Genomic DNA, 23,874 nt, shown 5'->3' on the forward strand with positions numbered 1-23,874 from the left:
TCAACATAGAGTAAAAAGAAAATTGTATGTAGTCCATGTTGATAGATGAATAAAGATGAGTCAACTTTACTATGTCGAAAACCAACAGAAAGCATAAAAGAACTCATGCATTGAAACCAAGCACAAGGTGCTTGTTTGAGGGCATAAAGTGCCTTGTGAAGCTTACAGACATAGGAGGGCCGAGAGGGATCGACGAAGTCAGAAGGCTAGGTCAAGTAAATGTCTTCCTGAAGATAGCCATGGAGGAATGCATTTTTGACATCCAGCCGGCGGAGAGGCCAACCCTTAGACACAGCAACACAGAGAACGGTTTGAATGGTAGCAGGCTTGATAACAAGACTATAGGTTTCACCACAGTTGATCCCGTGTTGTTGATAGAATCCTTTGGCAACAAGGCGGGCCTTGTAACGCTCAACTAAACCATCCGGGTTTCTCTTAATGCGGAACACCTATTTGCAGCCCACAATATGCTGAGATGGAAAGGGAGGAACAAGAGACCATGTATGGTTTTTCAACAAAGCATTGATCTCCTCGATCATGGAAACTCTCCAATTCACATCTTTGGAAGCCTGAGTATAACAAGTTGGTTCCATGGAATTAATAATAGATAAAAGAGCTTTTGGCATGGGATACTTTACAATGCCATTAGTATGAAGTCTGGGCTGGATGATTCCATCTCGGAGCCTAGTCCTCATAGGGTGTGTTAGGGGTGGCGGAGGAGGCGGTGGGACTGGTGGAGTACCAGGTACAAAGACCGGTGCTGGATGGTCAGCGGCGACCGGAGGAGCATCATCGTTTGGTGGACTGAGCAGGCGTGATAGTGAACGAAGCAGGTGGCGCGGGTTCAACTGCCGGTTGTTAACGGCGGCGGTAAGTCACGATCGGAGGGGCACGACCAGGGGGCGGCGATGAGGATTGTACTTACATAAGCATCTGCCAAGCATAATTAGCTATAATGAGCCACGCTCATGCTACAACCAGCGTTACCAACAACCACCAAGAGTGTGACCTACGGAAACACAGCAAAACAGACTATCACTTGAGCCCTGGCTCACCCCCAGATCACCACTGACGCGCCTCGTCAAGATCACTTCGCTGAAGCATCAGAAGCTGGGAACTGAAGCATATCAGTTCCACATCAAAAACAAAGAAGAGGCCAGCCTCCCTTACCTATAAAAGGTCCACTCCTCTCTCCTCATTAATTACCCATTTATTACTTACCTACTGTTATTTTGTCAACATAAATACATTGACTAACTTAGGCATCAGAGAAGAGAAGACCGCCCACCACGGTCTCCCTCTGATGCCCTTTATATTTTATTTGACAGATAGCGGAAGCCCTGAGAACATCACAAGTAGTAGTCTGCCAATCGAACCAGCGCTAACCTAGATTTGGCCACTGCTAAATCTTAGACATTAGCAAGGGCAGCTGGGCTGGCGATGAAGGAAGCGGAAGCACGAGATTGATGGAGTGCGAGTTTGATGCGAGAGACGCCAATGGTGGATTTTGACCAGAGTGCGACTTGGGTTATTGGGCTCGAAACTTGGACTTGGATCATTGGGTTGCAAACTTAGACTTGGGTCATTGGGCTGTTCTGCGCAAGAAGGAAGTGCAGATTGCCCAATTTGGTGATCAGTTGGGCTTGGGCCAGATGGAAATGGGCTCGGCAGGATAGACTGCAGAGGTGGAATGTTAACTCAATTAGAGAGAAGAGTGAACTCGAAGTGATTTGAAGATGAAATAGTGTGTACCTGCAAGTTTTTGTAGAGAAAATTGGTTTCGTTAAATAAAACATGACGCGAGATATAGACACGACCGGTGTTTGGATCGAAACAATGATAACCTTTGTGTTGGGGACTATAACCGAGGAAGACACACTCGACACTACTACTAGACAATTTGTTAGGAACATTTGTACCTAGGTAAGGAAAACATGAGCAACCAAAAACATGAAGAGAGGAATAAGAAGGAGGATGACCATAGAGACGTGTGTGAGAAATGGGCATTGAGTTCCCATTACCCATATATACATTATGAGGCCCACCATAAGATTGTGGATTGTTGACAGGCATAGCTGTCATTTGATGGGTTGCATCGGTGTCCGGGTACCAATTTGGATCAGCAGCATAGTGAACTCCAGCAAAAGGGGGAGCAGTACTTGGGCCGGAAAACCTGTGTGAGCATGGAGAGGAACATGTAAGGATCCTAGGCTAATACCATGTTGAATATGATTTTCATTGATCTATATGTTTACAATTGTACAATTATATAGCTAAGATCGGTTCTACTATTACAAGACGTTACCAACATATTTCAATGCTGTAAATACAAATATTGTTACAAGACGTTACCAACATACTTCAATGCTATAAATACAAATATTTAAGACTAATCTACAGTTACACAATCAATTTTGATTGTGGAGAAGAAATCAATATAAGAGAGTGATTTTCTCTAACACTACCATAAAATCAAGATGTATTTTATTTTTATTTGTTTAAGAGTTAAGAAATAAGATATTTGTCAAAATGCATCAAAATCTTGTAAGCGGAAACAATTAAACTACAGTACTACTCCTTATTTATCGGTCCATTGCCCACAAAATTAAGCCTGAAGTTAATTACAGTTGATCACCTCAAGGTTGACTTGCTGATTTACCATCTTTCCCATTAACATTTGATAATGATTTGAGTTCCAAAGCAACATTTCCCTATTCCCTTGATGAAGCAAGACAACATTGTCTTGAAACTTTTTAGGGAAAAATGAACCAACAGTGTCCGGACACTGTGAGGACTGTCAAAATGATACCTGAACTTACAAAGTTATCAATGTGATACCTAGACTCATTTTTTCGTATCAACATCGTACCTACGACCAAATTCCGTCACAGAATCGTTAAATTTAAGGGTAAAATTGTCTTATTACAAATTTTTATTAAAAAAAAAACATAAGAAATTTCTTATTTCTTCTCTCTCTCTCTCTCTCTCTCCTTCTCTCCTCGCCAACACCGCAACCAACACCAAACCACACCAGTCGATTAGTTCAACCAACACCACCGCCGCGCCCATCGAGCCCATTCCCTTTCTCGATCTTCGGCGAAACCCTTCTTCTTCCTCATGGTCCTCTTCTTCATCACCCTCGTCCTCTTTAGCAATGGGCAATCTAACCCCCTTCATCCTAGTTTTCCAGACCTTCGTCGACATCGTCGGTCTCTGACTTCACTCTCAATTCTCTGGCCTACAATTGCCTCTGATTGAACCCAAAATCCCCGGCTTAGCTCAGAGGGACGACTAATTCAGTGATGGGGCTTCACCCATTTACACACTCTCTTCGCCCAATGGGTTTTGGTCCAAGCATCGCGACGATGTTAGCTACAATCAGCTCCAGAAGGTACTCAAATTGATTGGAAATTATTGAATATATGCTTGCCCAATGGGTTTGAGATTGGTATAGATCACTTTTGTGTGTTGTGTTTCGTTTGATGAGTTTTATGGGTGATTAGAGTTTGAATTGGATCTTATAATTTGATGGAGGGGTTGTTGAGTTTCTGTATGTGTGGTTGTTCATGTCGGGAATGACAGAGGTGGTGTTGCATGTCGGGAATGATGGAGAGGTTGTTCATGTGGTTATCGATGGTGTGGAGGTGGTGTTGCATGTCGGGAGTGACGGAGAGGTTGTTCATGTGGTTATTGATGGTGTGGAGGTGGTGTTGCATGTCGGGAGTGACGGAGAGAATGATGGGGTGGGATTGGAGCTGTGATTTGAGAGTGGAGGGATGGCGGGGTCTGAGTTTCTGATCAATGGTGTATACAAAGGGGTTGGAGGAGAGAACGAGAGTGGTGGTGGCTAAGCCGTCGGCGGAGGCGGCAGGGGTGAACTTGGATGAGCAGTTCGACAGGCGGAGCAGGGTGAGGAGGTGCCTGCTGTGATTCACTGTGGCTGTAATCGCTTAAGGCGACACTGATGTTCTTCAAGGCCATGACGTAGCCGGAATGGCCCACTACTGAGATGATTTGAATCTTGATGATTCAAATCAGGGGAAGAACTCCGAAGAAGAAACCAAAAAAGAAGAAGAAGAAAGAAAGAAATAAAGAAAGAAAGAAAAAAAAACTTTTAAGGGTAAATCGGTTCTTTTGTCTTCATTAAGTGACTCACGTGCATGACACGTGCAAAATTTAACGATTTCGTGACGGAATTCGGTCATAGGTACGATGTTGATAAGAAAAAATTAGTTCATGTATCACATTGATAACTTTGTAAGTTCAGGTATCATTTTGACAGTTCTCACAGTGTCCGGACACTGTTGGTGCATTTTCCCAACTTTTTAATGTCAAAAGTTAAAAGTAAAACCTACATTGCTTCAAAAGTGTAACTCGGTCTTGCCTCCCCTTAGTTGCCTAGCTAAGCTATGAAATCAAAAGTTTTGTTTCTGTTTCAACTCTTTAATGGTATAAATTCGTCATCAACCATGTTTCAAACAAATTGCATAAGCATCCAACAATGTATGTATTGTAGCCAATTGTAGCTCTAAAATCTTAAAGACAACAATGTACAAACAGGCCTTCCATAAGATTCTCAGAAACAATGTGGAACAAGAGGTTAAAGTTAAGGGTCAGTATCCTTGTTGTTGTCACCTTAGACATAGAAATCAGCTAGCTGTAATAGAACAATTCTATAAGAATATGTCTCTTTTTTCTATTCCAGCTTTAACCATCTTGGAAGATTTCCTAGTTCCTTATGCTATTAAACCTTACACTTGACTCATGAAACTAATGGCTTCCTCTCTGTTCATCAAATGCTACCCTCTTCTTGCCATACTTCTGCTGATACACGAATCTGCTATAGCCCAAACTGGCTATAACAAAAAGGAGAAGGAGGCTCTTGATGCCTTGAAGGCTACTTTCAACAATGCCTATCTAAACAATAACTGGACAGGCATTCCTTGCTTCTTGAGTGAGACATCAAAATGGTATGGAATTCAATGTGACCCCAATGGCCGCGTCACAGGCATTGTCTTGGAAAGTATGGGACTAGTAGGGAACGTCAAAGTTGATGCATTCAAAGACTTTACCGAGATGTCAGTGGTGAGCTTGAAGAACAACACTATATGGGGAAAAATGATGGATTTTAGTTCCAACCTGAAGCTGACTCACATTGATATCTCCCGGAATATGCTGTTCGGGCCAATGTCAAGTTCACTTTTGAGTCTTGGGAACTTGGAGTACTTGTTTGTTCAATATAATTGGTTGAGTGGTTTCATCCCGGAATTGAATCAATCCACACTGAAAGCAGTCGATCTCTCAAATAACAAGTTTAATGGACCAATCCCAACAACTCGAGCTCTTCAAACATTTGGCTACAATTCATATTCTGGTAACAATGACTTGTGTGGATCACCTTCTCATGTTCCCTGTGATGCTGTCAACCCCAATTCTCATTTGGATAGTGAAAGAAATAATACCTCTTCTGGTTCTATTACGAAATATCATACTTCTTTTTCCCGGTTTAATGCAATTTTTTATGGTTTGCTTATTGTTTGTCTAGTAATTGCAATTCTTCTTTCGGCTCTTTATTACCGGAAATCTAGGAAGCTAAAAAAGTTGATAAAGGAAGTGAGAGACACTAGTACTAAACAAATGAATGAGGAGAGTAAAGATGGTGAAAAGAAGGTTGAAGGAGAGGCGGTAAGATCAGTTGGAGGACTACAAGAGAAAGGGAAGCTCATATTCATTGGGGTTGGGGATGGAGCAGCTGCAGAGTTTGAACTTGGAGATCTTTTAAAAGCTTCTGCTGAGGGATTAGGTAGAGGGATTTTTGGAAATAGTTATAAGGCTAAGATCAGTGGGAAGGAAGCCGTTGTTGTAAAGAGGATAAGGGATCTGAAACCATTGGTTAATGAGGAATTCAACAAGCAGTTGCAGCTGATTGCCAATTTGAAACACCCCAACTTGCTGCCTCTTCTTGCTTACTACCACTCCAAGGATGAAAAATTGCTCCTATATAGATATGTTCGAAATGGGAATTTGTTTAACCGATTGTTTGGTGAGTTTCTTTCGAACTTTTGATTCATATTTTTTCTGACAAACTTACTATTAGTCTTAACATGTTATGTTGTTAAAGTGTCGAACAAACCAATATTCATTGTTACATAGTCTAATGACATAACATGTCAGATATCTAGTTAGAAAACGTTACCTTTATAAACAATGTATGCCATATCAATTTTCCTTATGATTGATGCAGGAGAAAGAGGCCCAAATCGAATTCCATTCACATGGACCTCAAGACTTTCAGTTGCTCGAGGTGTAGCTCAAGCTGTGGAGTATCTTCACCTCAATGCCACATCCCCTAATATCCCGCCTCATGGAAACTTAAAGTCTTCAAACATTCTTCTCAATGAGAATGACACGGTTCTTGTTTCGGATTATGGTTTTGCTTCACTAGTAGCACTTCCCATTGCAGCTCAACGAATGGTTTCGTATAAAGCACCTGAGTATAAAAGGACCAAAAGAGTTTCTAAAGAGTCTGATGTGTGGAGCTATGGCAGCCTTCTTTTAGAGCTCTTGACCGGAAAACTCTCGGTCTGCACTGCTCCACCAGGTGTCAGTGGTGTAGATCTCTGCGGTTGGGTTCACCGAGCAGTTAGAGAAGAATGGACAGCTGAGATTTTTGATGAGGAACTATCTGGTGAGCACAGAACTACAAGTAGTGGAATGCTTAGACTGCTACAAATTGCAATGCAGTGCTGTGATCCATCCCCAGAGAAACGCCCCATGATGAGTGAAGTGGCAAGGGAAGTGGAGAACATAAGGATTACTAATTCAATAGTCGACTCAGATGATTCGATAGGATGATTAGCCACTGTTCCTGCAAGAATTGTCAGTGATCATAAGAGGTAGCTAGTAGTATGTACTTTAGGATTGGGAACACTGTATTCCATACCGCATTTAAACTTCTATTATTTTTCATCACAGGTAAATAAGTTATCAACTAATGGTGCTATAGTTGATGCAAAATTTGTCATAAGCATTACTGAAAGATGGCTGCAGCAGACGTTTAGTTATTTTTGTATGTAAATAAGTACCATGCTTCATACATCGTTTCATATTCTCTTAAAGTTTCGTGTTTGAGTCCTGAATAGTGAATGCAACTTGTTTGCCTTTGAAACATTGAGCTACTTGAGTAGACAGCAGCTTCATATCATTTATTAGCAGAACTAATGATTCACAAGATCAAATCCAGGGTACAAAACAAGAAAGAAAAGAAGAAATGCAATATCTTTGCGTCCCTCAAACATATTTCTTGACATGGAGGAATCAGAACGCTGTCGATGAGTCCCCAAATCGACTACATGTTCTTTAGCACATGTAAAATTTGTGCGGCTTGGTCTTGTGACTCTATAGACACCAGTGCTTGTTAATACATAAACATCCTTCTTGTTATCTTCGCCAAATGAGAAGACATACCCCAGGGAAGGAGTAGAACTTCCTGCCACAATGTTACATTGCATTGGAGAGTCATGAGCACATCTGAATGAAATCTTGGTAGTCGAGAAGTTCCCACTGTTTTCGGGGTTTTCAGTGCCTGCCCATAAAGCATCAGCATACAAATCCATGTAGAGATACCTGAAATGTTGTCAATAAGGATGTTACATTTACAACATAGATAAACTTAAGAAATTTGATGTGGGATTTCATGTTCAGGATAAGCCAATTACCTCTTATACATGCATGGATCTGTCATAGATCGGTGGAAATAACCGCCTGTAATAGAGGCAGATTCAGCAGTTCCTATATTCTTATCTATATGAGAGTGATTATAACCCATTACTGGGGATATGGGGCTTATGGAACTTGTAGAGGTATTTCCTCCTGGAGACTTTGTTGGATAAAAAGGCATAGGACCCTCATAAACTCTCCATCCGTAATTGCCACCATTTGTGACTAAATCAACCTCTTCATATTGATCCTGCAAAATGCCATGAACTTCATAAGGAATTTGGAATGTCATACACTATAATACTATATGTAGAAAGAATGTAGTATGAAAACAACCTGTCCACAGTCTCCACAGAAGAAGTAGGAGGGCCTTTCTGAATCAAAACTACAGCGCCAAGGATTTTGAAATCCCAAGGCTCATATCTCAGGCTCCAGCTCCTTGATATCAATGTAGGGATTGTCACTTGGTATAGCATAATTTCCCCATTGTCCCTTTTCACTTATTTCCACTGCACCTAGTAGTTGTTGCAAAACAGAGTTAATATCTGAGCAGAAATATAAATGATACAACCATTTGTACTTGTAATTCTCAGGACTTACTTGGTATGTTATCTATGTCTAGCCTCATAATTTTCCCAAGCAAGGACTTCTTGTTCTGTGCAAAATTGTAAGGGTCATCCCGATGCGAACCATCTCCCATCATGAGGTATAGATAACCATCTGCAGGTCCAAAAAGAATCTGACCGGCGTGATCTCCCCTATAAGGAAGCCCCATTGTGAATATCCTTCTCACTTCTGATGGATTTGAGCTTTTTGCTTGAGAGAATAAAAAAGATACTGATCAAATTCCATTAAAATCATTTGGTTGATAATTTTTTGAAACATAAGAAAGAAAAAGTATGCAATATTTATACCAAGGAAGGCTCCGGTGCTGTACCATTAACTGTAAATTCAGCAACAACACTGTGGTATTGACAGGGCTGCACCCCACTATCAGCAGAAAGCTTTGAAGGGTCACAATTCACATCTGTATTGCATGAACATCTGCCTGAACAGCCTGGATGTTTCATCTTATCGCAGTTGAATGACAGAAAGAAGCGGCCGTTGTTCATAAAGTTGGATGAAATGCCATACTCATTTGACCAAACTCGGTGCCAAAGAGCACTTGATCAGTAATGTCCAAAAAAGGTTCAGCTTCATTGATTCCCAAAATCCCACTTGATCCTTCATCAGGAACAGTTGCCAACCATATCTGGCCTTGTTGGTTAGACACAAATGCGCGGTTGGAACCATCTGGATGTGGAACTAGATTGATATAAGTCCCATTTCCAATTTTCTCAAGGCACAGACCAGCTGGAGGAGGTGCAGCATCAACTTGACTAAATGAAACCGATACACCATTGAAACACACGGCATCTTCTGATCCACCAAATGCTTCACAGATGTCTTGTGTCGACTGCCAATGATCAGTCATTCTGCCTTGAGAGGATGGAGCAAATGGAGAACTCAATAAGGATATGTTGCCACATTTATCCCACAACTTTGTGCAGAAGTCCCTGCAATCTCCAACTTTCGACTGGTGTGATTTCATTGAACTTGTGATGTTGCACAGAACAGGAACCTTTCTAGGCTGCGAGTCAATTTCAAACAGTTGAGCTGAAAATTGGTCACATATCTGCATCATGGAGACCAAAAGTTAGCACAACCTTTGAAAAAGTTAGCACAAAGAAAAAGTACTTTTTATAGTAAATGTAGCTCATAAATAAATAAAAACATAAACTTACTGCACACATAGTCGATTTCAGGAGAGAAGCACATGCAGGATCGACAACATTTAGTGCTTCAAATTATTTCTGCACCAGCAAATCCTGAGTGTAATTACATCAGACGCTTCCATTGTAAGAACAAAACTTCAGAGGAGTTTCTTGCTTCTTAGGTGGCCCTGTTTCGTTTGTAACAAAACTAACAAGTTATTATGGAGTAAACACAACATATGCTGAAATGAAGAACACAAACAGAAATAGAGACCAACATGAATCGGTGCAGAGTGGAAATGATGAAACACCATTGAGCAAAAATGATAAGGAGATTAGGAATAGAGAACATGTAGAACTGTTCATCTGGTTTTCGCTTTTTGCCTACAATTGGTACAAACAACTTTAGCTTCTTCTTTATCACAGTGAAATATAAAAGATGAATGGCCAAGTCAGTACCAAATTCGTTTTTCAATTATTAGGTTTTGGGGTTCCTGAAACATCGTACTGAGGAAAGCATCAGAAAAAGCAGTCATATTTTTTACATTGTATAAGCAGCCATATCAAGTCTAATGCACTTGGATTTTGCTGAAGGAGATCATTTTTTTACATAATCCAAGATCAGTTTGCTTCATAAAATGACGCTATGTCTGCTTTGCCACGACAAGAGGTCCATTTGAGTATTTGACTATTGTGGTGCTTGTAAATGGACTTGTGTGAAGTAAAAGAGTTGAGAAGGGAACATATATACCGTGCTTCAACTTCATTAGGGAAGAAAACCAAGCAAGGCCTACCCTTATGTTCTCAGTTCCGTGTTCTTAAAGCCACTGTGTCGAAGGGATCAAACTGAAAATGACCTGTGCCGACAGCTTATACTTTCTTAAAAAAACGTATTAATTTAGTTCAGTAGCAAAGGGAGCACCAAACTGAAGATTACTCAAGAAAGAGCAGTTGTAATCAATTATACTAAAGATCAATCAAATATCATACATCCCGAACTTCTACCCCATCTTCAGTCTATTAATACAGAATTTCACCATGAAATTGATGCATTAGGAAACCGAGGTAATTGACAATCAAATATGCTCAACCCCCAGCTTCACTTCAGCCCGTGTTTTGCCACAGGATGCCATCCTTCTTTATCTTTGAGCCCCCTAACCAGCTACTACGATCTCAACCTTCAAGTGCACCAAGTGCCTTCATGTCCTCCAGGAAGGCCATGTAAGAGTCATCAATGCTTCCTGCCTTTGGTGCTGACGATGAGTTCGCTGAATCTGGTTTCACAACAGTAGTTACTGGCCGGGCAGCTGCTGCTGTAGTTGGGAGTGATGTTGGGAGTGATGCTTTTGCTTTTGCTTTGGGGGCAGCCATCTCTCTCCTAACCCGAACAGATGCAGGAACCTGAATACAGAACCAGAGACTAGGTTTAGCCAAATAAGACAGAAACGTAAAGAGTGCATCTTGACATGGAAACTGTTAAGAAACAAGTTAACCCAACACCAAAATCTCATTAGATAAAACATGAACCTAGTGTTGACCCAATACTGAAGTCTCACAACACTACCCATTTCACAGACATTGCTACAGAACTAGGGTACTAGGGTCCAGAAAACTCAGAAACTAAAATTACCATCTCTAAATGTAAGAACAAATAAACCTCCAACCAACATCACCATGTCAATGTCCCCTATACTAATTGATGCAGAAAGCAATACTTCTTATAGTAACCTGCAATGCAATATATGCTGCTACTACCATAAGGGACTGGTGACACATATTATAGCTACTGAAAGAGAAACAACTTACCATGGCTGTAAGTTCTGGAGTGTGCTGAGCTAGAGGCCTCTTAACAACAGTAGATGCTGCCGATTTAATATATGATGGTTTATGATGAGCAGCCACGCCGTAGGCTGCATGGTCATCTTCTTGAAATGTAGGAGGGGGGCCAGGTGGAAGTGGTGGTCTCATCATTGGGGGAGGTCCAGGGGGAGGTCCATATGGTGGCCTGGGAATCATTGGGACCATCATGCCTGGTGGACCTGGTCGACTGGGAAGTCCAGGAGCGGATAATGGTGGCCGCATATCTGGTGGAGGTGGCGGTGGAGGAAAACGAGAGATACCTGGAGGTAACACATCAGGATGTATATTTGGAATCAGGGTGGGTCCAGGCACTGGAGGTTGTTGTCTTGGAGGAGGTGGTGGTGGAACCATTTTAGTAAGATCCCTGGTCACTAGAGTATTATTGGTTTCAGCATCAGAAGTTGCACCTTCAAATTGAGTATTTGCTGAATTTGGAGGCAAACCAGGAGGGGGAGGAAGTACCTGCAAGAGAGAGAAGGAAACTTTATTTTCACAGCTACAAAAAAAAAAAAAAATTATAATAAAGAAAATTCCACAGGTATGAGATATGCCCGGTCACGCCCTTTCTTTGGACTTCAAACCCTAGTATATGTGTTCCTTCCACTAGTTTCAATATATGGTATCTCACGTAATACTTTTCACCTCTGAAAATTTTTATTCCTGTTGCAATATATCATACAATGGACAATAAGGGAAACATTACCTGTGCGAGATCCTTGGCAGGTGGTTGATCAGAAAATGGAGATTGATTGTTCTCCCTCTCGTTTCCACTGATACCAGGTGGAGGTGGCTGTGCAGACTGGTGAAGAGGTGGAGGAGGGGGAAGTAGAGTGCGATTAGCAATCTCCTCTTTAGGAGGCAGGGGTCCAGGAGGAGGAGGTGGAGGTGGTGGCAGTGAGATACCTGAGTTTGCAGCTGCAGGGTTGGGCGGCAATGGAGGCGGAGGAGGTAGAGGTAAAGACTCCGGTAGAACGGAGCCATCACCAGAATTGAGCAGAGGATCAGCCAAAATACCATCCTCAGTGGATGATGCAGCCCCACTTGATGAAGCAGCAGATAAAGGAATTCTTGGCCCTGCATTTTGCGTTCAGAAGAGAATGAGAGAGAGAGACAGAAAGAGGGAGAGGGAGAGAGGGAGGCAGGGAGGGGGAGAGAGAGAGAACTCAATACACAAGACGGGGTTGGGGATTTCCAGAAGAGGCCATACCTATCGATGATTGAAACATTGGAGGCTTTCCAGGTGGTGGGGCCCCAGTAGGATTCAAGGTTGGGTGGTAGTAAACAGAATCCTGCAACAAAAGAAAGTACAAAATTGTGAGGTTTTATGAATAAAAAGGAATTCAAAAGCAGTCACAAACCAAGCATTTCTTACCTCAGGCTTCGGATGCTTTGCTCTTTCTTCTTCTTCAGCAGTTGTTCGTCTTTTAGGTGGTCCCAAATGGCTAAGCAGAAAACAAACTATATTTAATAAATCAAAGTAAACAAAACTGTTTTGAACAACAAGTTGATGTAGCACAGATATTGATTGACAAAACCGAATTTGCACCTGAACATAACCGGGGTCTCACCCTTCTCCTTTGCCTTCTCTTCAACTTCCTGTCCAAAAGTGTAAATAAGAACTGATCATTGGATGCATCAAAATAATTCTTAAAAAACTGCAAATAGGTCTAACAGGAAATAAACACAGACGACTCTGAACCACTAAGTTCCTGATCAAATATGACAGTACAAAACAACAACGTTGAAGATTGAATTTCTAAACAAGAATGTATAATGGAAAATGATAGTGTGAATTATGTGACAATTACCTTCCTCTTTTTCATAACAAGATTAAGTGTATCCTCTAGTTGCCTTTTCTTGTGTTTTCTTGCTTTGTCCAGAGCACCATCAGCCTCTGTACGAATGAGCCAAATACTAACAAAAATCAAAATAGTACGAATAATTTAGACAAAAAACAAGCAAACAGAAAGATACAATAACGACGAAACAAATAAACAACCTTACGCCAGCACTCTGAACAAAAACTATCTTACTAATGGGCTGAAAATTATTTGACCCCATAACCCTGAAGTCCTGAAACCATTACTAAAAATTCCCACCTGATCCCTTTCTTTCATTAGATACTAACTCCTAAGTTTTTGACAGTTGATGCAAAACTTCAAATAGTTTGCAACCTTGCCTTCTACAAGCATAATGCTCTTATTAGTTTACTTAAATAACAAAAAAGCCCTTGTACATTTGTACATCCATAACAAGTGACAATCATGAACTTTAAGTCTTTAACCTTTTACATTAAAAGTAGTTCATGCATTAAGTAAGATGTCAAACTTCTATCAGAGAGACAAATTTTTTTTTTCTTTCTTTCGTGGAAATTTTAACACTTCAGAATAATGGTTGGACCCAAGACAAAAGAAAATAAACTCAGAGTTGTCAAAAATTTAACCTCGAAGTGCAATGTTGGAGTATTCCAAAAATTTAACTTTTAAGCCTCCCTGGTTTAATATCTAAGAAGACAGTGAGAAGGGAGAACAATAAACAGAAGTGGCAACTAAAAATAATGAGAAGGCTATAATACAACTAGATATCCAAAATACTGGATCTATAAATATTTATGACCCTTCTATCAACCGACCTCTTGGTTTGAGACAGATGAAAGTAGACTTATGACTTTGAACAAAGAGCTTTAGGTAAACTCACTCTGCTTATTCAACTTATCAATCTGCTCCTTCAGGGTCTCAGGATCCTTCTTCAAGATCCCCACCTCCCTCACCTTCTTTCTTTCTTTCTTGTTCTGTTAAGTATAAATGACATAAAGTCAGAAGCATATAATAAAGATTTCATAATCAAGAACACCAGAAAAACATTGTAAATGAAGTAACATTTGTTGAAGTCGCATATACATCATACTACCCAAAACTAATCTGCTTTCAAAACGCCCATGTCTGGAAACACACATCTATGTTCTTGGCCTTTTGGCTAAATCCAAGTATGTGTCTGTGAGTGTGTGATGCATAGATTGTTATTTCAAATATAAGCATTGACTTTAGTCACTCACCCAAACTTAATTCCATCATTCCATTACAGTACACCAATTTAGGGTCTTATATGATTAAATCTTCCTCCATAAAACAAAATGGGGCTAGTAAAAGAATAACAGTTTTGGAGGGCTGACCATAAGAGAGTGAATTGGACCTAATTTCCCAAATGTTCCATAGCTACTTCAGTAAGTAGAACAAAAAAGCAAACAACTAACAGGGCTACATTCACTAAATTCAATCTAAAACATTTCAATTTTCATTTTAACCTTTCAATTTTTCCTGGGCTTTCTAAGCAACCAAAAACCATGAAATTACAACAACATTTGGGCACAATGGAGTACAAAATCAATTAAATAAATCGAACCAAAACGAAAACGAAGATCAGAACAAGGAATTGAGCAAGAGATATTGAAATTAAAAGGAAAAAAGGCGTGGAATTTAGAAGTAATTACCCTTTTCAATTCCTTTTTGCGGAGCTCCTTACGATAAGCGTCCGTAGGGTTCATGACCTTGCCTCCCTTGGTCGTCTTCATATTGACCTCTCTGGGTCTCTATTGCGCTCTTCAATTTGTTAACTTTGGTGGTTCTGAAATCGAATTGAAAAATCTAGGGCAAATTTGAAGCTCTCTCAGGTTGAAGGAGAAAGCCCTCTTCTTCCTCTCTTGCCCGAAACCAAATCCTGTGGATTTTTTTAAATTTTTTTTTTAATTAATATTCGGCCCAATATATAGTAAAACTCTGCCCTCGACTCTGGGCTTTGTATCTTTGTTGGGCCCTTTATAGTGTTGGGCATAGACCCGACTTTGAAACTGGATGAGGTGCTACCTCCTCAGTTATGCTAGCGAGTTAGTAATACACTCATCAAGTTAAGGCCCAGTTTGGGATTGATTTTGGAGGTGCTTTTGAACCTGCTTATGCTTTTGGGCTAATGCTATGGTGTTTGGTAAAGTGTGTAGAAACGGCTTTTCGTCTGAATTGATTTCGTCTGAATTGATTCTCCTCAAAGCTGAAATTGAGAAGCAGCCTACTACCAGCTTTGGAAAACTGCTTCATGGAAACACGGAGTGAACAGGATTCATTTAATGAAATTTTACTCTTTTTTCCAATTATGTCCTCATCTTTTAACCTTGACCCAAATAGGGTTTTATTATTCTCAGCTTCTCTCTTCCAGTCTTCCCAGCCTCCTCTACCGTCAAAACTCAAAACACCTTCTTCCCATCGATCGATCTCTCCTGTGTCTTCAAAACCCGATTCCGTCGCTCCTTCGCCACACGCCCCAAACCCAAAGCATTCCCGGACCTTCTTCAACCTCCTTTCGTACTTGGTAAGCTCCTCATCAGAACCACTCTCCACATCTTCCTTCTTTTTCCTCCTCCCAGCATATATTATCCCATTCGAAGTTCCTTCTTTTTCCCGGATCTGTTCTAGTCATACAATCCGGCGAAAACCCCACTGACATGAGCGGCGGAGGGAACCGAGTAACCATCAATTTCGCCTAATCACATCTTCGCAAGCCTACGAAGAACCACTGTATCACCGCCTCTCTCTCTCAAACCCAGCAACAAATTGAGTCGAAAGTTTGTGTCTTCCGCGAATCAAACTCACTGTAAGTCCTCTCCTTCTCCATATTTCCCTAAATTTACAGTATATTGTTGTTTCAAGCTTCGATTCACTGCGCTTGTTATTGTTTGTCTCCTCTAAAGTTCTTAATTTTCCCCATATATGTCACCTGCAGATCAAGTAGCAACAGATCGAAACAACTAGCTTGTTATTGTTTGGTCAATTTGTGTTATTTTGGGTACCAAATTTCCACACATAGAGACGGGGTAAGTAAGATTCTGACACTTTTCAATTCAATTCCAGTCCCTCCAATTATTTCACCTTTTGATTTCATTTCTTTGATTATGATGCTACCTGGGTTTTTTTTTTTGGCTACTGGTTCTTTTATATGTATATATTTCAACCTTTGCATACTAGTGTGAAATTGATATATTCTGGTCCCTAGCTCTTTATTGAATCCTATGGTTTTAAACAAAGCATATATCTAGCTCTTTATGGTGGTCAGCAGCTTTGTTTTGTGAGGATCGTGTTAGGTGTTGGATATGGTAGTTTATAACTATCGTTTGTTTACTACTAAGCATCTGTTATCTTTAGATGGGAAAGAAGAAATCCACCAGTACTGAAAATGAGGGATCTCGAAAACAAAAAGCCACATGGCTAGATGAGGTAGTAGCTATATTTTGTGATATAGCTGCTAAGGAAGTGGCCAAGGGAAACAGACCTGGTACACATTTTGATAAAAAGGGATGGTCAAATGTTATCATGGCCTTTAAGGAGTTAACTGGAAGGGATTACGATAAAAGTCAACTGAAAAATAAGTGAGATTCACTTAAAAATGATTGGAAATTGTGGAGTTCACTTTTGCATAAAGAAACTGGTATTGGATGGGATCCGGCTAGAAAAACTATCGACGCACCTGCTGAATGGTGGGAATCCAAATTTCAGGTGTGTATTTTTCCTTCTCTGCTTGTGGTAGTAATTTTGTTTTTTTTTTTTAATTTCTGTTTTTCTATTGAATTTTAAGTACATCAAGCTGCAATGTAGAAGGTACATAAATAAGTGACGAGTAGGAAGGCTATGTTTCTTGGGTTTGTCACTAAAAATCATAAACATGTCGATGCACTTTTGTTGGTTTATTTTTTTGTTTCCTGAAAATATGGAGCTGCTTGTGTATCAAAATTAAGCATGGCCTGTTCTTTGTGATGCTAAGGTTTGTGACTTGGTAGTTCATAATTGATGCTAAGGTTCTCTGTTATCTGTGTATCTAAATTAAGGTTTGTGCCTTTTTAATTCAGTAAAGGCAAGTGTTTGATAATGGCCAGGTTTGTTTCCTAAAGGTAATAGTTTGTAAATTGATGCCATTCCTAAGGTTTGTTTCCCTATAGGTTTACATTATAGTTTGTAAATTGATGCCATTGCTGAAATGCTAGCTTAATCCATGTCTCTTAAAGCATCTGATCATATGCTCCTATTATTCATTTTAGTTTGTACAATTAGCTTTGTCTCCCACTTTCATCAGTGGCCTGTAGTTTTTGTGATCAATATTATCATAAGTAACAATTATCTCTTATCTTCTTCTTTTGTAGATCAATCCAGAGTATCGCAAGTTTCGGGAGGTGGGAATTAGTCCTGAAATGATGGCTGTTTATGACAACATGTTCAGGGGTAGCACAGCTCTAGGTCATTTTGTCATGATTCCCTCAGCTACTATAGATATTGAAGAGGTTGTGGAGGATTCAGAGCATAATTTAATTTCTGGAGATGATGAAGAGGATTCTGACCAAGATAATGAACGTAGAGGCAAAAAGAGAACAAATTTGGAGCACCAAACAGAGGCTGATAAACAAAAAAAAGGAAAAGGAGTTATGGGAGGGCCAAAGGAGAAGGCTAAAAAGGTGGGAGGTGCGGCGAAATTGTCTAAACAAATTGATCGTCTTGTTGATGTAGTCGGGAGTAGGAGTACAGCCACATCTGTACGTGATAATGGTACCTCACAAAGAACTAGTATTAAAGAGGTGATGAGAGTTGTTGCAACATTACCAGGAGCAGAAACCGGTACGAAGCTATGGTGGTTTGCAACGGAGTTGTTCTGCTCTCAGGAGAAGCGAGAGATGTTTTCTATTATGACAGATGCTGATCTCAAGCTCCAGTTTCTGATTCTTAATCAGAAAAAAATAACTGAAAATTAAGTAGGCTAATCCTACTTTGTAACATGATGCATGTTGCTTGTCGTTTAGACCTAAGCTGAGCTCTTTTCTATTTTTGTGATTTTCCGGGTTTGAAAGATTGATTGTTGTTCATTGTTAATGCTATATTATTTTACTAAGTTGAAACTGAATTTGATGCATCTTTTTATTAAAACTGATGGTTGTTTGGTTCTTTGAAGTTTCCTTTTATTTGAATGATTGAAGAGGTTTAGGGAATCTGCTGCACCAAAACCTATCTTTCTATTTTGTATCTTGTTTAATTAATTAGTCAAAAGCTTGCTATTTAGTTTTTATCTTGCTGCTCAAGTACATATACATGCTTGTCTTCCTACAGAGATGTTTTATATTTTGAATTTGATGAACAAGTAAACATTGGTAGGTTTGTTTTGTGAAGTATGGATGCGTCTGGAGATGAGGAGGAGATAGATCAAATTATATGTCTATGTGGTCGTCTTGCAATTCAAGTCTATCTTGAAAAGTACATTCAGAAAACTCCATGTATGACAAGCTCTCAAACAGGTTACATTTGGTTAATGGAAGTGTTAGAAGGCAATGAAAGTAGGTGTTATAATCAATTTAGGATGGATAAACAAGTCTTCATGATGCTTGTAAATGATTTGGAAAAGATAATGAAGGGTTCAAGAAACATGAGTATCGTTGAAATGTTGGCTATGTTTCTTTATATTTTGGGACAATGTCAGACTAATAGGAGTACACAAGAACGTTTTCAACGTTCTTGTGAGACGGTTAGTAGGTATTTTGATATAATGTTAGAGATTTTCTATAATATGGCAAAAGTGCTCATAAATCCAAGGGATCCGGAATTTAGGAGCATTCCACAAGAAATTATCACTGATTCAAGATACATGCCTCATTTTAAGGTATGTATAATGTACTACCCTTTTAAAGATGTTATCCTTATATAAATGCTTCCTAATTTGGTAGAAAACCATTTTTTTTTATTCAAGTCTATTATACTAATTTGTAGGATTGCATTGGTGCTATCGATGGTGTTCATGTTCAAGCTTCGATATCTCCATGTGATCAGGTGCCATATATTGGAAGAAAAGGGATACCCACCCAAAATGTATTGGCTATATGCAACTTCGACATGCAATTCACATTTGCATGTGCAGGGTGGGAAGGCACCGCCCATGATAGTAGAGTATTCTTATCAGCTCTACGCAATCCTCAATCGAATTTTCCTAAACCCCCAAATGGTATTTTTTTTCCGAGAATTACACAAATAATAACTTATAATCTTTTATTTTACCGAGATCAATAATTCCTTATAATTTATAATTTCAGGAAAATACTATGTGGTGGATGCCGGATATCCACAAATGAAGGGTTATTTAGGACCATATAAAGGTGAGCGGTACCACCTTCCACATTTCCGTAGAGATGATGAGCCGACCGGTCATAAAGAAATATTCAATCATGCACATTCTTCACTTAGAGGTGTTATTGAGTGCACTTTTGGGGTATGGAAGAAGAAATGGAGTATTTTACGTGATATGCCTCACTTTCCTTATGAAAAACAAGTTAAGATAGTTATTGCTACTATGGCTCTTTATAACTACATACGCATATATGCTCAACGAGATATTGATTTTGATGAAAGTGGAAATTACTCAAGTGAAGAGACTAGTGAAGAGATGGAGGATAATGAACATGATGGAGATGGTTCGGGAAGACAAGAAATGGAGGTGTTAAGAAATGCAATTGCACAAATTAAGTCTAATATTGAATGCATCTACTTAGCATTTAGTTGGAAATTTCAAGTGACTTTAATTTATTTTGTGTAATGATTCCCATTTTCACTATGGTTGGGAAATTAATCCAAATATTCTTGACTTATTTTGTGTAATAGTAAAACATAATATGCATATTGAAGAGTTTAAAGTAAATCTTTTATTCGGTCCAACCAAGGGTACAAGAATAATACATGAGAAATTTTTTTATTTGGTATAGTTACATAATCAAAAAACAAAATTAAGTATTTTAGTAGCATATCTTAGCATGTATGCCCATTTTGGTATATAAAACACTTTTGCCTTGCAACTTACCAAACACCTACAAATTGCTTTTTGTTCTCACAGCACTTTTAAAAACAGTTTACCAAACACCTGCTTCCTCTCACAGCAACTTCGGAAGTGCTTTCTCTCACAGCAACTTCGGAAGTGATTCCTCTCACAGCACAACAATCCCAAACTATGCCTAATATTCAAATCAAGATCTACGGGAGTATCCCCCAATGTCAGACTAATTGCCCGCCGCAGGCCCACGAACTTGAAGGCCCCTCAAACCTGCTGGCCACAAACTGGTATGAGTTTAGACTTGAACGCTAAACGTACGAGTTCTATGCTAGGCCGCTCGACCAATCTTAGCGCATCAAATGGTTGTTTGCTCAAACTTTTCAAACAAACAGTAAACAATTTGCACTCTCTTTTCATACAGCAAGACAAAATGCCTACATTAGTGACAGAACTTATTCACTAATTCTAGAACGTAATATTATTTCACAATTTCGTTCCCAACAAGTTGGGCACGGTCGCCAATGGCAGAGCCATAACTTGGTCTTATAACCCTTGATTTCTCAGTTGTGAATGGATTGTTGGCAACTGGTATCGACCATTGATTCAACTTCATGTTTTGGTTTAACAACTTCACAGTCTGGCTTGAAGGTGAAGTCAACATTATCACTTTGCTCATCTTCTGATTTCGACACAAAATCCTCACAATCAGGCTAGAAGCAGAGTTGAACATGAAATGCCTCAAAGTCGTCAAGAGGCACCTCAATAACTGTTGAATGTCTGATCTTGATTTTGTTATCTCCCACAAGCTCAAGTCCGGTGACTTTAACAGATTGATAATCATAACATCTGTAGTAGAAGCCACTCTAGACTAGACAAAACTTCAGGTTACCCAAATTAACCAAACACTCGCTTCTCTGCTCTGCAATTGATGGAAACGTCCCATTGTCCAGCAACACAGAGTCTAGACAACAGGTATATACAACATTTCCATTATCATTCTGTTCCCTTGTAATAGACAATGCCACAACATTATTTCTTGATAACAAATAGGTAGTCTTGTCTGCAACCACAGCCAGTCCTCGAAAACAATTGCATTTTATGTTGCAACTTTGTCAACGATCGTAATATCTCATCATCCATAAGAACTCTAGATTCCTCTGCCTAGGGTTCTAGATCAGAAGACTTATAATCATTTCCATTACAGCTTGGCTTATCCAAACAAGATTATGAACGCAGCCATAAGTATATATTGGTCTACTTAATTACAGGACTAGGATGCTGGATATGCTGCAGGAAAGAAATATATATCTACCTGTTGCGGTTTCCATCAATGTCCTGCAAGACATAAAGCGATCAAATTTTCACAAATCTGCATTCTGATACATTACTGGATCTCTCAATTTCCAAACAGACATGCTTATTTGTACAAGGGTCGAGATCCTTTTCATTTTTACCCTTTTGTAAAAGATATAAAACCAACCAAAATCATAATAATTATGTCCTGAAAGGATCTTTTGATGATTACCTGACTATAGAAACTTCTCGTCCGAAAGAACAATGCCAAGGCAGCAAGAGCCCCAAAAAGGGTAGCAGCTGCCATAATAAGGAATGATAACATAAAGCATTGAGTTCCAAAGCATGTATTCTCTGGTTCTGATGCCTCCTTGTCATAAATATATCCTATCACTCTCACAGAAAAGATATAAGATCCAACAGGACTGGCAATGGTAATGGCATTGAAGATGGTCCCCATATGTAGCACACCAAATATCTCAGAAGTGATTGTTGGCATTAGTGACCATTGAGAACCGTAACACACACCCACCAATACAGATCCAGTATAGAGAGCACCAGGCATACCAGAAGCAATCACCACGTGGCCAATGCTCATAGATGCTAGAGTGATGACCATGAACAATGGCCTTGCCCATCCTTTCCGATGCAGGAAACAATCCGATATATATCCAGCTCCCAAACGACCAAAGAAATTCCATATGCTCAGCAAAGAAACCAAAGTACTTATCTCAAAGTTTCTGTAACCAAGCGATTGTCCTATTTGGCTAAGATTATTAACCACTGCAAGTCCCGAGCCCATTCCACATACCATGGCAATAAACAACATCCAGAAGTCTATTGTGCACATTGCTTGTAATAGATTCAGGTGTATATCAGACCGCAAACTCCTTTTATCATTACCATCTTCTAAACGGTCAACCTCAGTTAAGAAAGGCTCTGAAACACTATCCAACTCCCCTTGATGTGCTCTGATTACAACACAAAGAGGCGAGGCAAGCAGCAATACAAGTACAACAAAACCAACAACACGTATGGCTAATGGCAGAGTGATAAAGTTCTCTAATAGTATAATGCACATAAGGTAAGCCGCAACAACAAGAGCAATTATCGAGAGACTATCCAGATGCTGCTTCTCGTTTCCTTCCTTCGTGTTGCGGATTCTCACAAACCACATAAGCAACAAAGTATTTATTGGAGGCAGCAGTGCTAGCATCAGAAGATATGAAGTGGTTTTTTCGTACATAAAGATCTGATATATTTGAACTATTATTGCTCCACTCAGACCAAGAAATCCCTAACACAGAAAACACAAACTATTCATCCATATCAAGTCCAAGTACTACAAATTGGAAAGTACTCAATCTCAGATATTAGCATATGAACTATGGCACTGACAACCACTTCATTTACATCCTGCTAAGTACCTACCAAATTGTTTTACTTGCTAGTATCAGATCATAAGAGCAGGTTGTAAAATTCTCAACTTACATTCAAAGAAAAACAAATATAGTTCAAAAACTCTCAAGCAAACAAAAATAGCTGCAAAATTCAAGAAGGAATCAAAATTTCAAGTACCTTCATGATGCCAACAATGGTGCCTTTATAATAAGGGAAATTACTGACACCAGTGACCGCATTAGAAGTGTTGAAGAACGACTGAGCATGCGCCGCTAGCAACATGAAAAGACACATCACCACCACCGGAGGCCGGGGAATAAGTCCGACCACGGCGGCCCACATCAGAAAGTAGCCCAAAAAGCACTGGACTGCTCCGGCCAGTAGGACAACCCAAGGTCCAGCCCACGAGACACTATAAGAATAGAGAACACCAGACAGAATCCCACAGTTGGCTCCAAAGTCCTTGAACACAGAAACAGTGTCGAGAGTTGACTGATCGTAGCCCTGTGTGGTCTTGAGGGTCTGAGAGTAGACGGAGAAGGTGTATAGGGTGCCGCTGGTGCACTGTATCCATATGCTCGCCACCGTAGACACCCATTTGGACCGTGTCAGATTCTTTAGTCTAGCTTCCATCGGCGGTGAAGTCTATAACCTCCGATTTCCATGTACTTTTTTTGTAGTGGGTACAGACTTGGCCGCTTCACAGTGATGATTGAGCGTGCTTTTTGGGTTTTGCTGTTGCTCCCTCACACGTGTTACTTTGAAACATATTCTATGATGTCATAGGTAACAACATTATTGCACTCTCCATCATAAAGATCCAAAATTTTCCAGCTAAATTGATAGTGCCGGTGATAAAGATTGAGGGGTGTATTGTATTTGGATTTGTGCAGATTTTTTTTAAATGACGAATTTTTTGAAAAGTCCATAGACTCTTTAAAAAGTTGATAGACCGTTATGGATTTCTTAAAACCATTGATTTTAGCAACAGACTTTTATTGAT

At 39.7% G+C, this 23,874-nt stretch overlaps 4 protein-coding genes and 1 pseudogene across 6 annotated transcripts; 2 read left to right on the forward strand and 3 right to left on the reverse strand.

The window, feature by feature from the left end:
• Positions 1–4,773: 4,773 nt before the first annotated feature.
• Positions 4,774–6,932, forward strand: LOC112176779 (probable inactive receptor kinase At2g26730). The gene is made up of 2 exons (XM_024314857.2): positions 4,774–6,043; positions 6,245–6,932. Exons 1-2 carry the CDS (start codon positions 4,774–4,776, stop codon positions 6,853–6,855), a joined length of 1,881 nt encoding a protein of 626 aa, XP_024170625.2. The 3' UTR covers positions 6,856–6,932.
• On the reverse strand, positions 6,807–9,787 carry LOC112176315 (annotated as a pseudogene).
• Positions 9,788–10,400: 613 nt separating this feature from the next.
• LOC112176780 (protein EARLY FLOWERING 5) lies at positions 10,401–15,067 on the reverse strand. 3 transcript variants are annotated; one of them, XM_024314858.2, is made up of 9 exons: positions 14,824–15,067; positions 14,031–14,124; positions 13,142–13,227; positions 12,880–12,929; positions 12,706–12,775; positions 12,541–12,622; positions 12,037–12,407; positions 11,280–11,795; positions 10,401–10,874 (listed from the first exon to the last, which is right to left on the reverse strand). In XM_024314858.2, exons 1-9 carry the CDS (start codon positions 14,902–14,904, stop codon positions 10,647–10,649), a joined length of 1,578 nt encoding a protein of 525 aa, XP_024170626.1. In that variant the 5' UTR covers positions 14,905–15,067; the 3' UTR covers positions 10,401–10,646. The 3 variants fall into 3 exon arrangements, with proteins under 3 accessions (XP_024170626.1, XP_024170627.1, XP_024170628.1); XM_024314859.2 differs by lacking the exon at positions 14,824–15,067 and adding an exon at positions 14,245–14,304; XM_024314860.2 differs by lacking the exon at positions 14,824–15,067 and having other exon boundaries at positions 13,142–13,247.
• A 1,458-nt stretch (positions 15,068–16,525) lies between these two features.
• LOC112176317 lies at positions 16,526–18,120 on the forward strand. The gene is made up of 3 exons (XM_024314167.1): positions 16,526–16,655; positions 16,803–16,876; positions 17,518–18,120. The coding sequence occupies exons 1-3, from the start codon at positions 16,526–16,528 to the stop codon at positions 18,118–18,120; spliced, it is 807 nt and encodes a 268-aa protein (XP_024169935.1).
• Positions 18,121–20,563: 2,443 nt separating this feature from the next.
• Positions 20,564–23,625, reverse strand: LOC112179863 (protein NUCLEAR FUSION DEFECTIVE 4). Its single transcript, XM_024318351.2, has 3 exons — positions 23,049–23,625; positions 21,703–22,767; positions 20,564–21,512 (listed from the first exon to the last, which is right to left on the reverse strand). Exons 1-3 carry the CDS (start codon positions 23,502–23,504, stop codon positions 21,486–21,488), a joined length of 1,548 nt encoding a protein of 515 aa, XP_024174119.1. The 5' UTR covers positions 23,505–23,625; the 3' UTR covers positions 20,564–21,485.
• Between the last annotated feature and the right edge of the window lie 249 nt (positions 23,626–23,874).

This window comes from Rosa chinensis, chromosome 7 (assembly GCF_002994745.2).
Source record: "Rosa chinensis cultivar Old Blush chromosome 7, RchiOBHm-V2, whole genome shotgun sequence".
Lineage (NCBI taxonomy): Eukaryota > Viridiplantae > Streptophyta > Magnoliopsida > Rosales > Rosaceae > Rosa > Rosa chinensis.

Excerpts from the sequence above, each read along its gene's own strand:
- LOC112176779 (XM_024314857.2), top strand. The coding sequence starts at position 4,774 with ATGGCTTCCTCTCTGTTCATCAAATGCTACCCTCTTCTTGCCATACTT. Across the intron at positions 6,044-6,244 it reads TTTGTTTAACCGATTGTTTG|GAGAAAGAGGCCCAAATCGA; the intron begins GTGAGTTTCTTT and ends TGATTGATGCAG.
- LOC112176780 (XM_024314858.2), bottom strand. The coding sequence starts at position 14,904 with ATGAAGACGACCAAGGGAGGCAAGGTCATGAACCCTACGGACGCTTAT. Across the intron at positions 14,125-14,823 it reads GCAAAAAGGAATTGAAAAGG|AACAAGAAAGAAAGAAAGAA; the intron begins GTAATTACTTCT and ends TATACTTAACAG. Across the intron at positions 12,776-12,879 it reads GAGACCCCGGTTATGTTCAG|CCATTTGGGACCACCTAAAA; the intron begins GTGCAAATTCGG and ends TTTTCTGCTTAG.
- LOC112176317 (XM_024314167.1), top strand. The coding sequence starts at position 16,526 with ATGGGAAAGAAGAAATCCACCAGTACTGAAAATGAGGGATCTCGAAAA. Across the intron at positions 16,656-16,802 it reads GGCCAAGGGAAACAGACCTG|AAACTGGTATTGGATGGGAT; the intron begins GTACACATTTTG and ends TTTTGCATAAAG. Across the intron at positions 16,877-17,517 it reads GGTGGGAATCCAAATTTCAG|ATCAATCCAGAGTATCGCAA; the intron begins GTGTGTATTTTT and ends CTTCTTTTGTAG.
- LOC112179863 (XM_024318351.2), bottom strand. The coding sequence starts at position 23,504 with ATGGAAGCTAGACTAAAGAATCTGACACGGTCCAAATGGGTGTCTACG. Across the intron at positions 22,768-23,048 it reads CCATTGTTGGCATCATGAAG|GGATTTCTTGGTCTGAGTGG; the intron begins GTACTTGAAATT and ends TTTCTGTGTTAG. Across the intron at positions 21,513-21,702 it reads CGAGAAGTTTCTATAGTCAG|GACATTGATGGAAACCGCAA; the intron begins GTAATCATCAAA and ends TATGTCTTGCAG.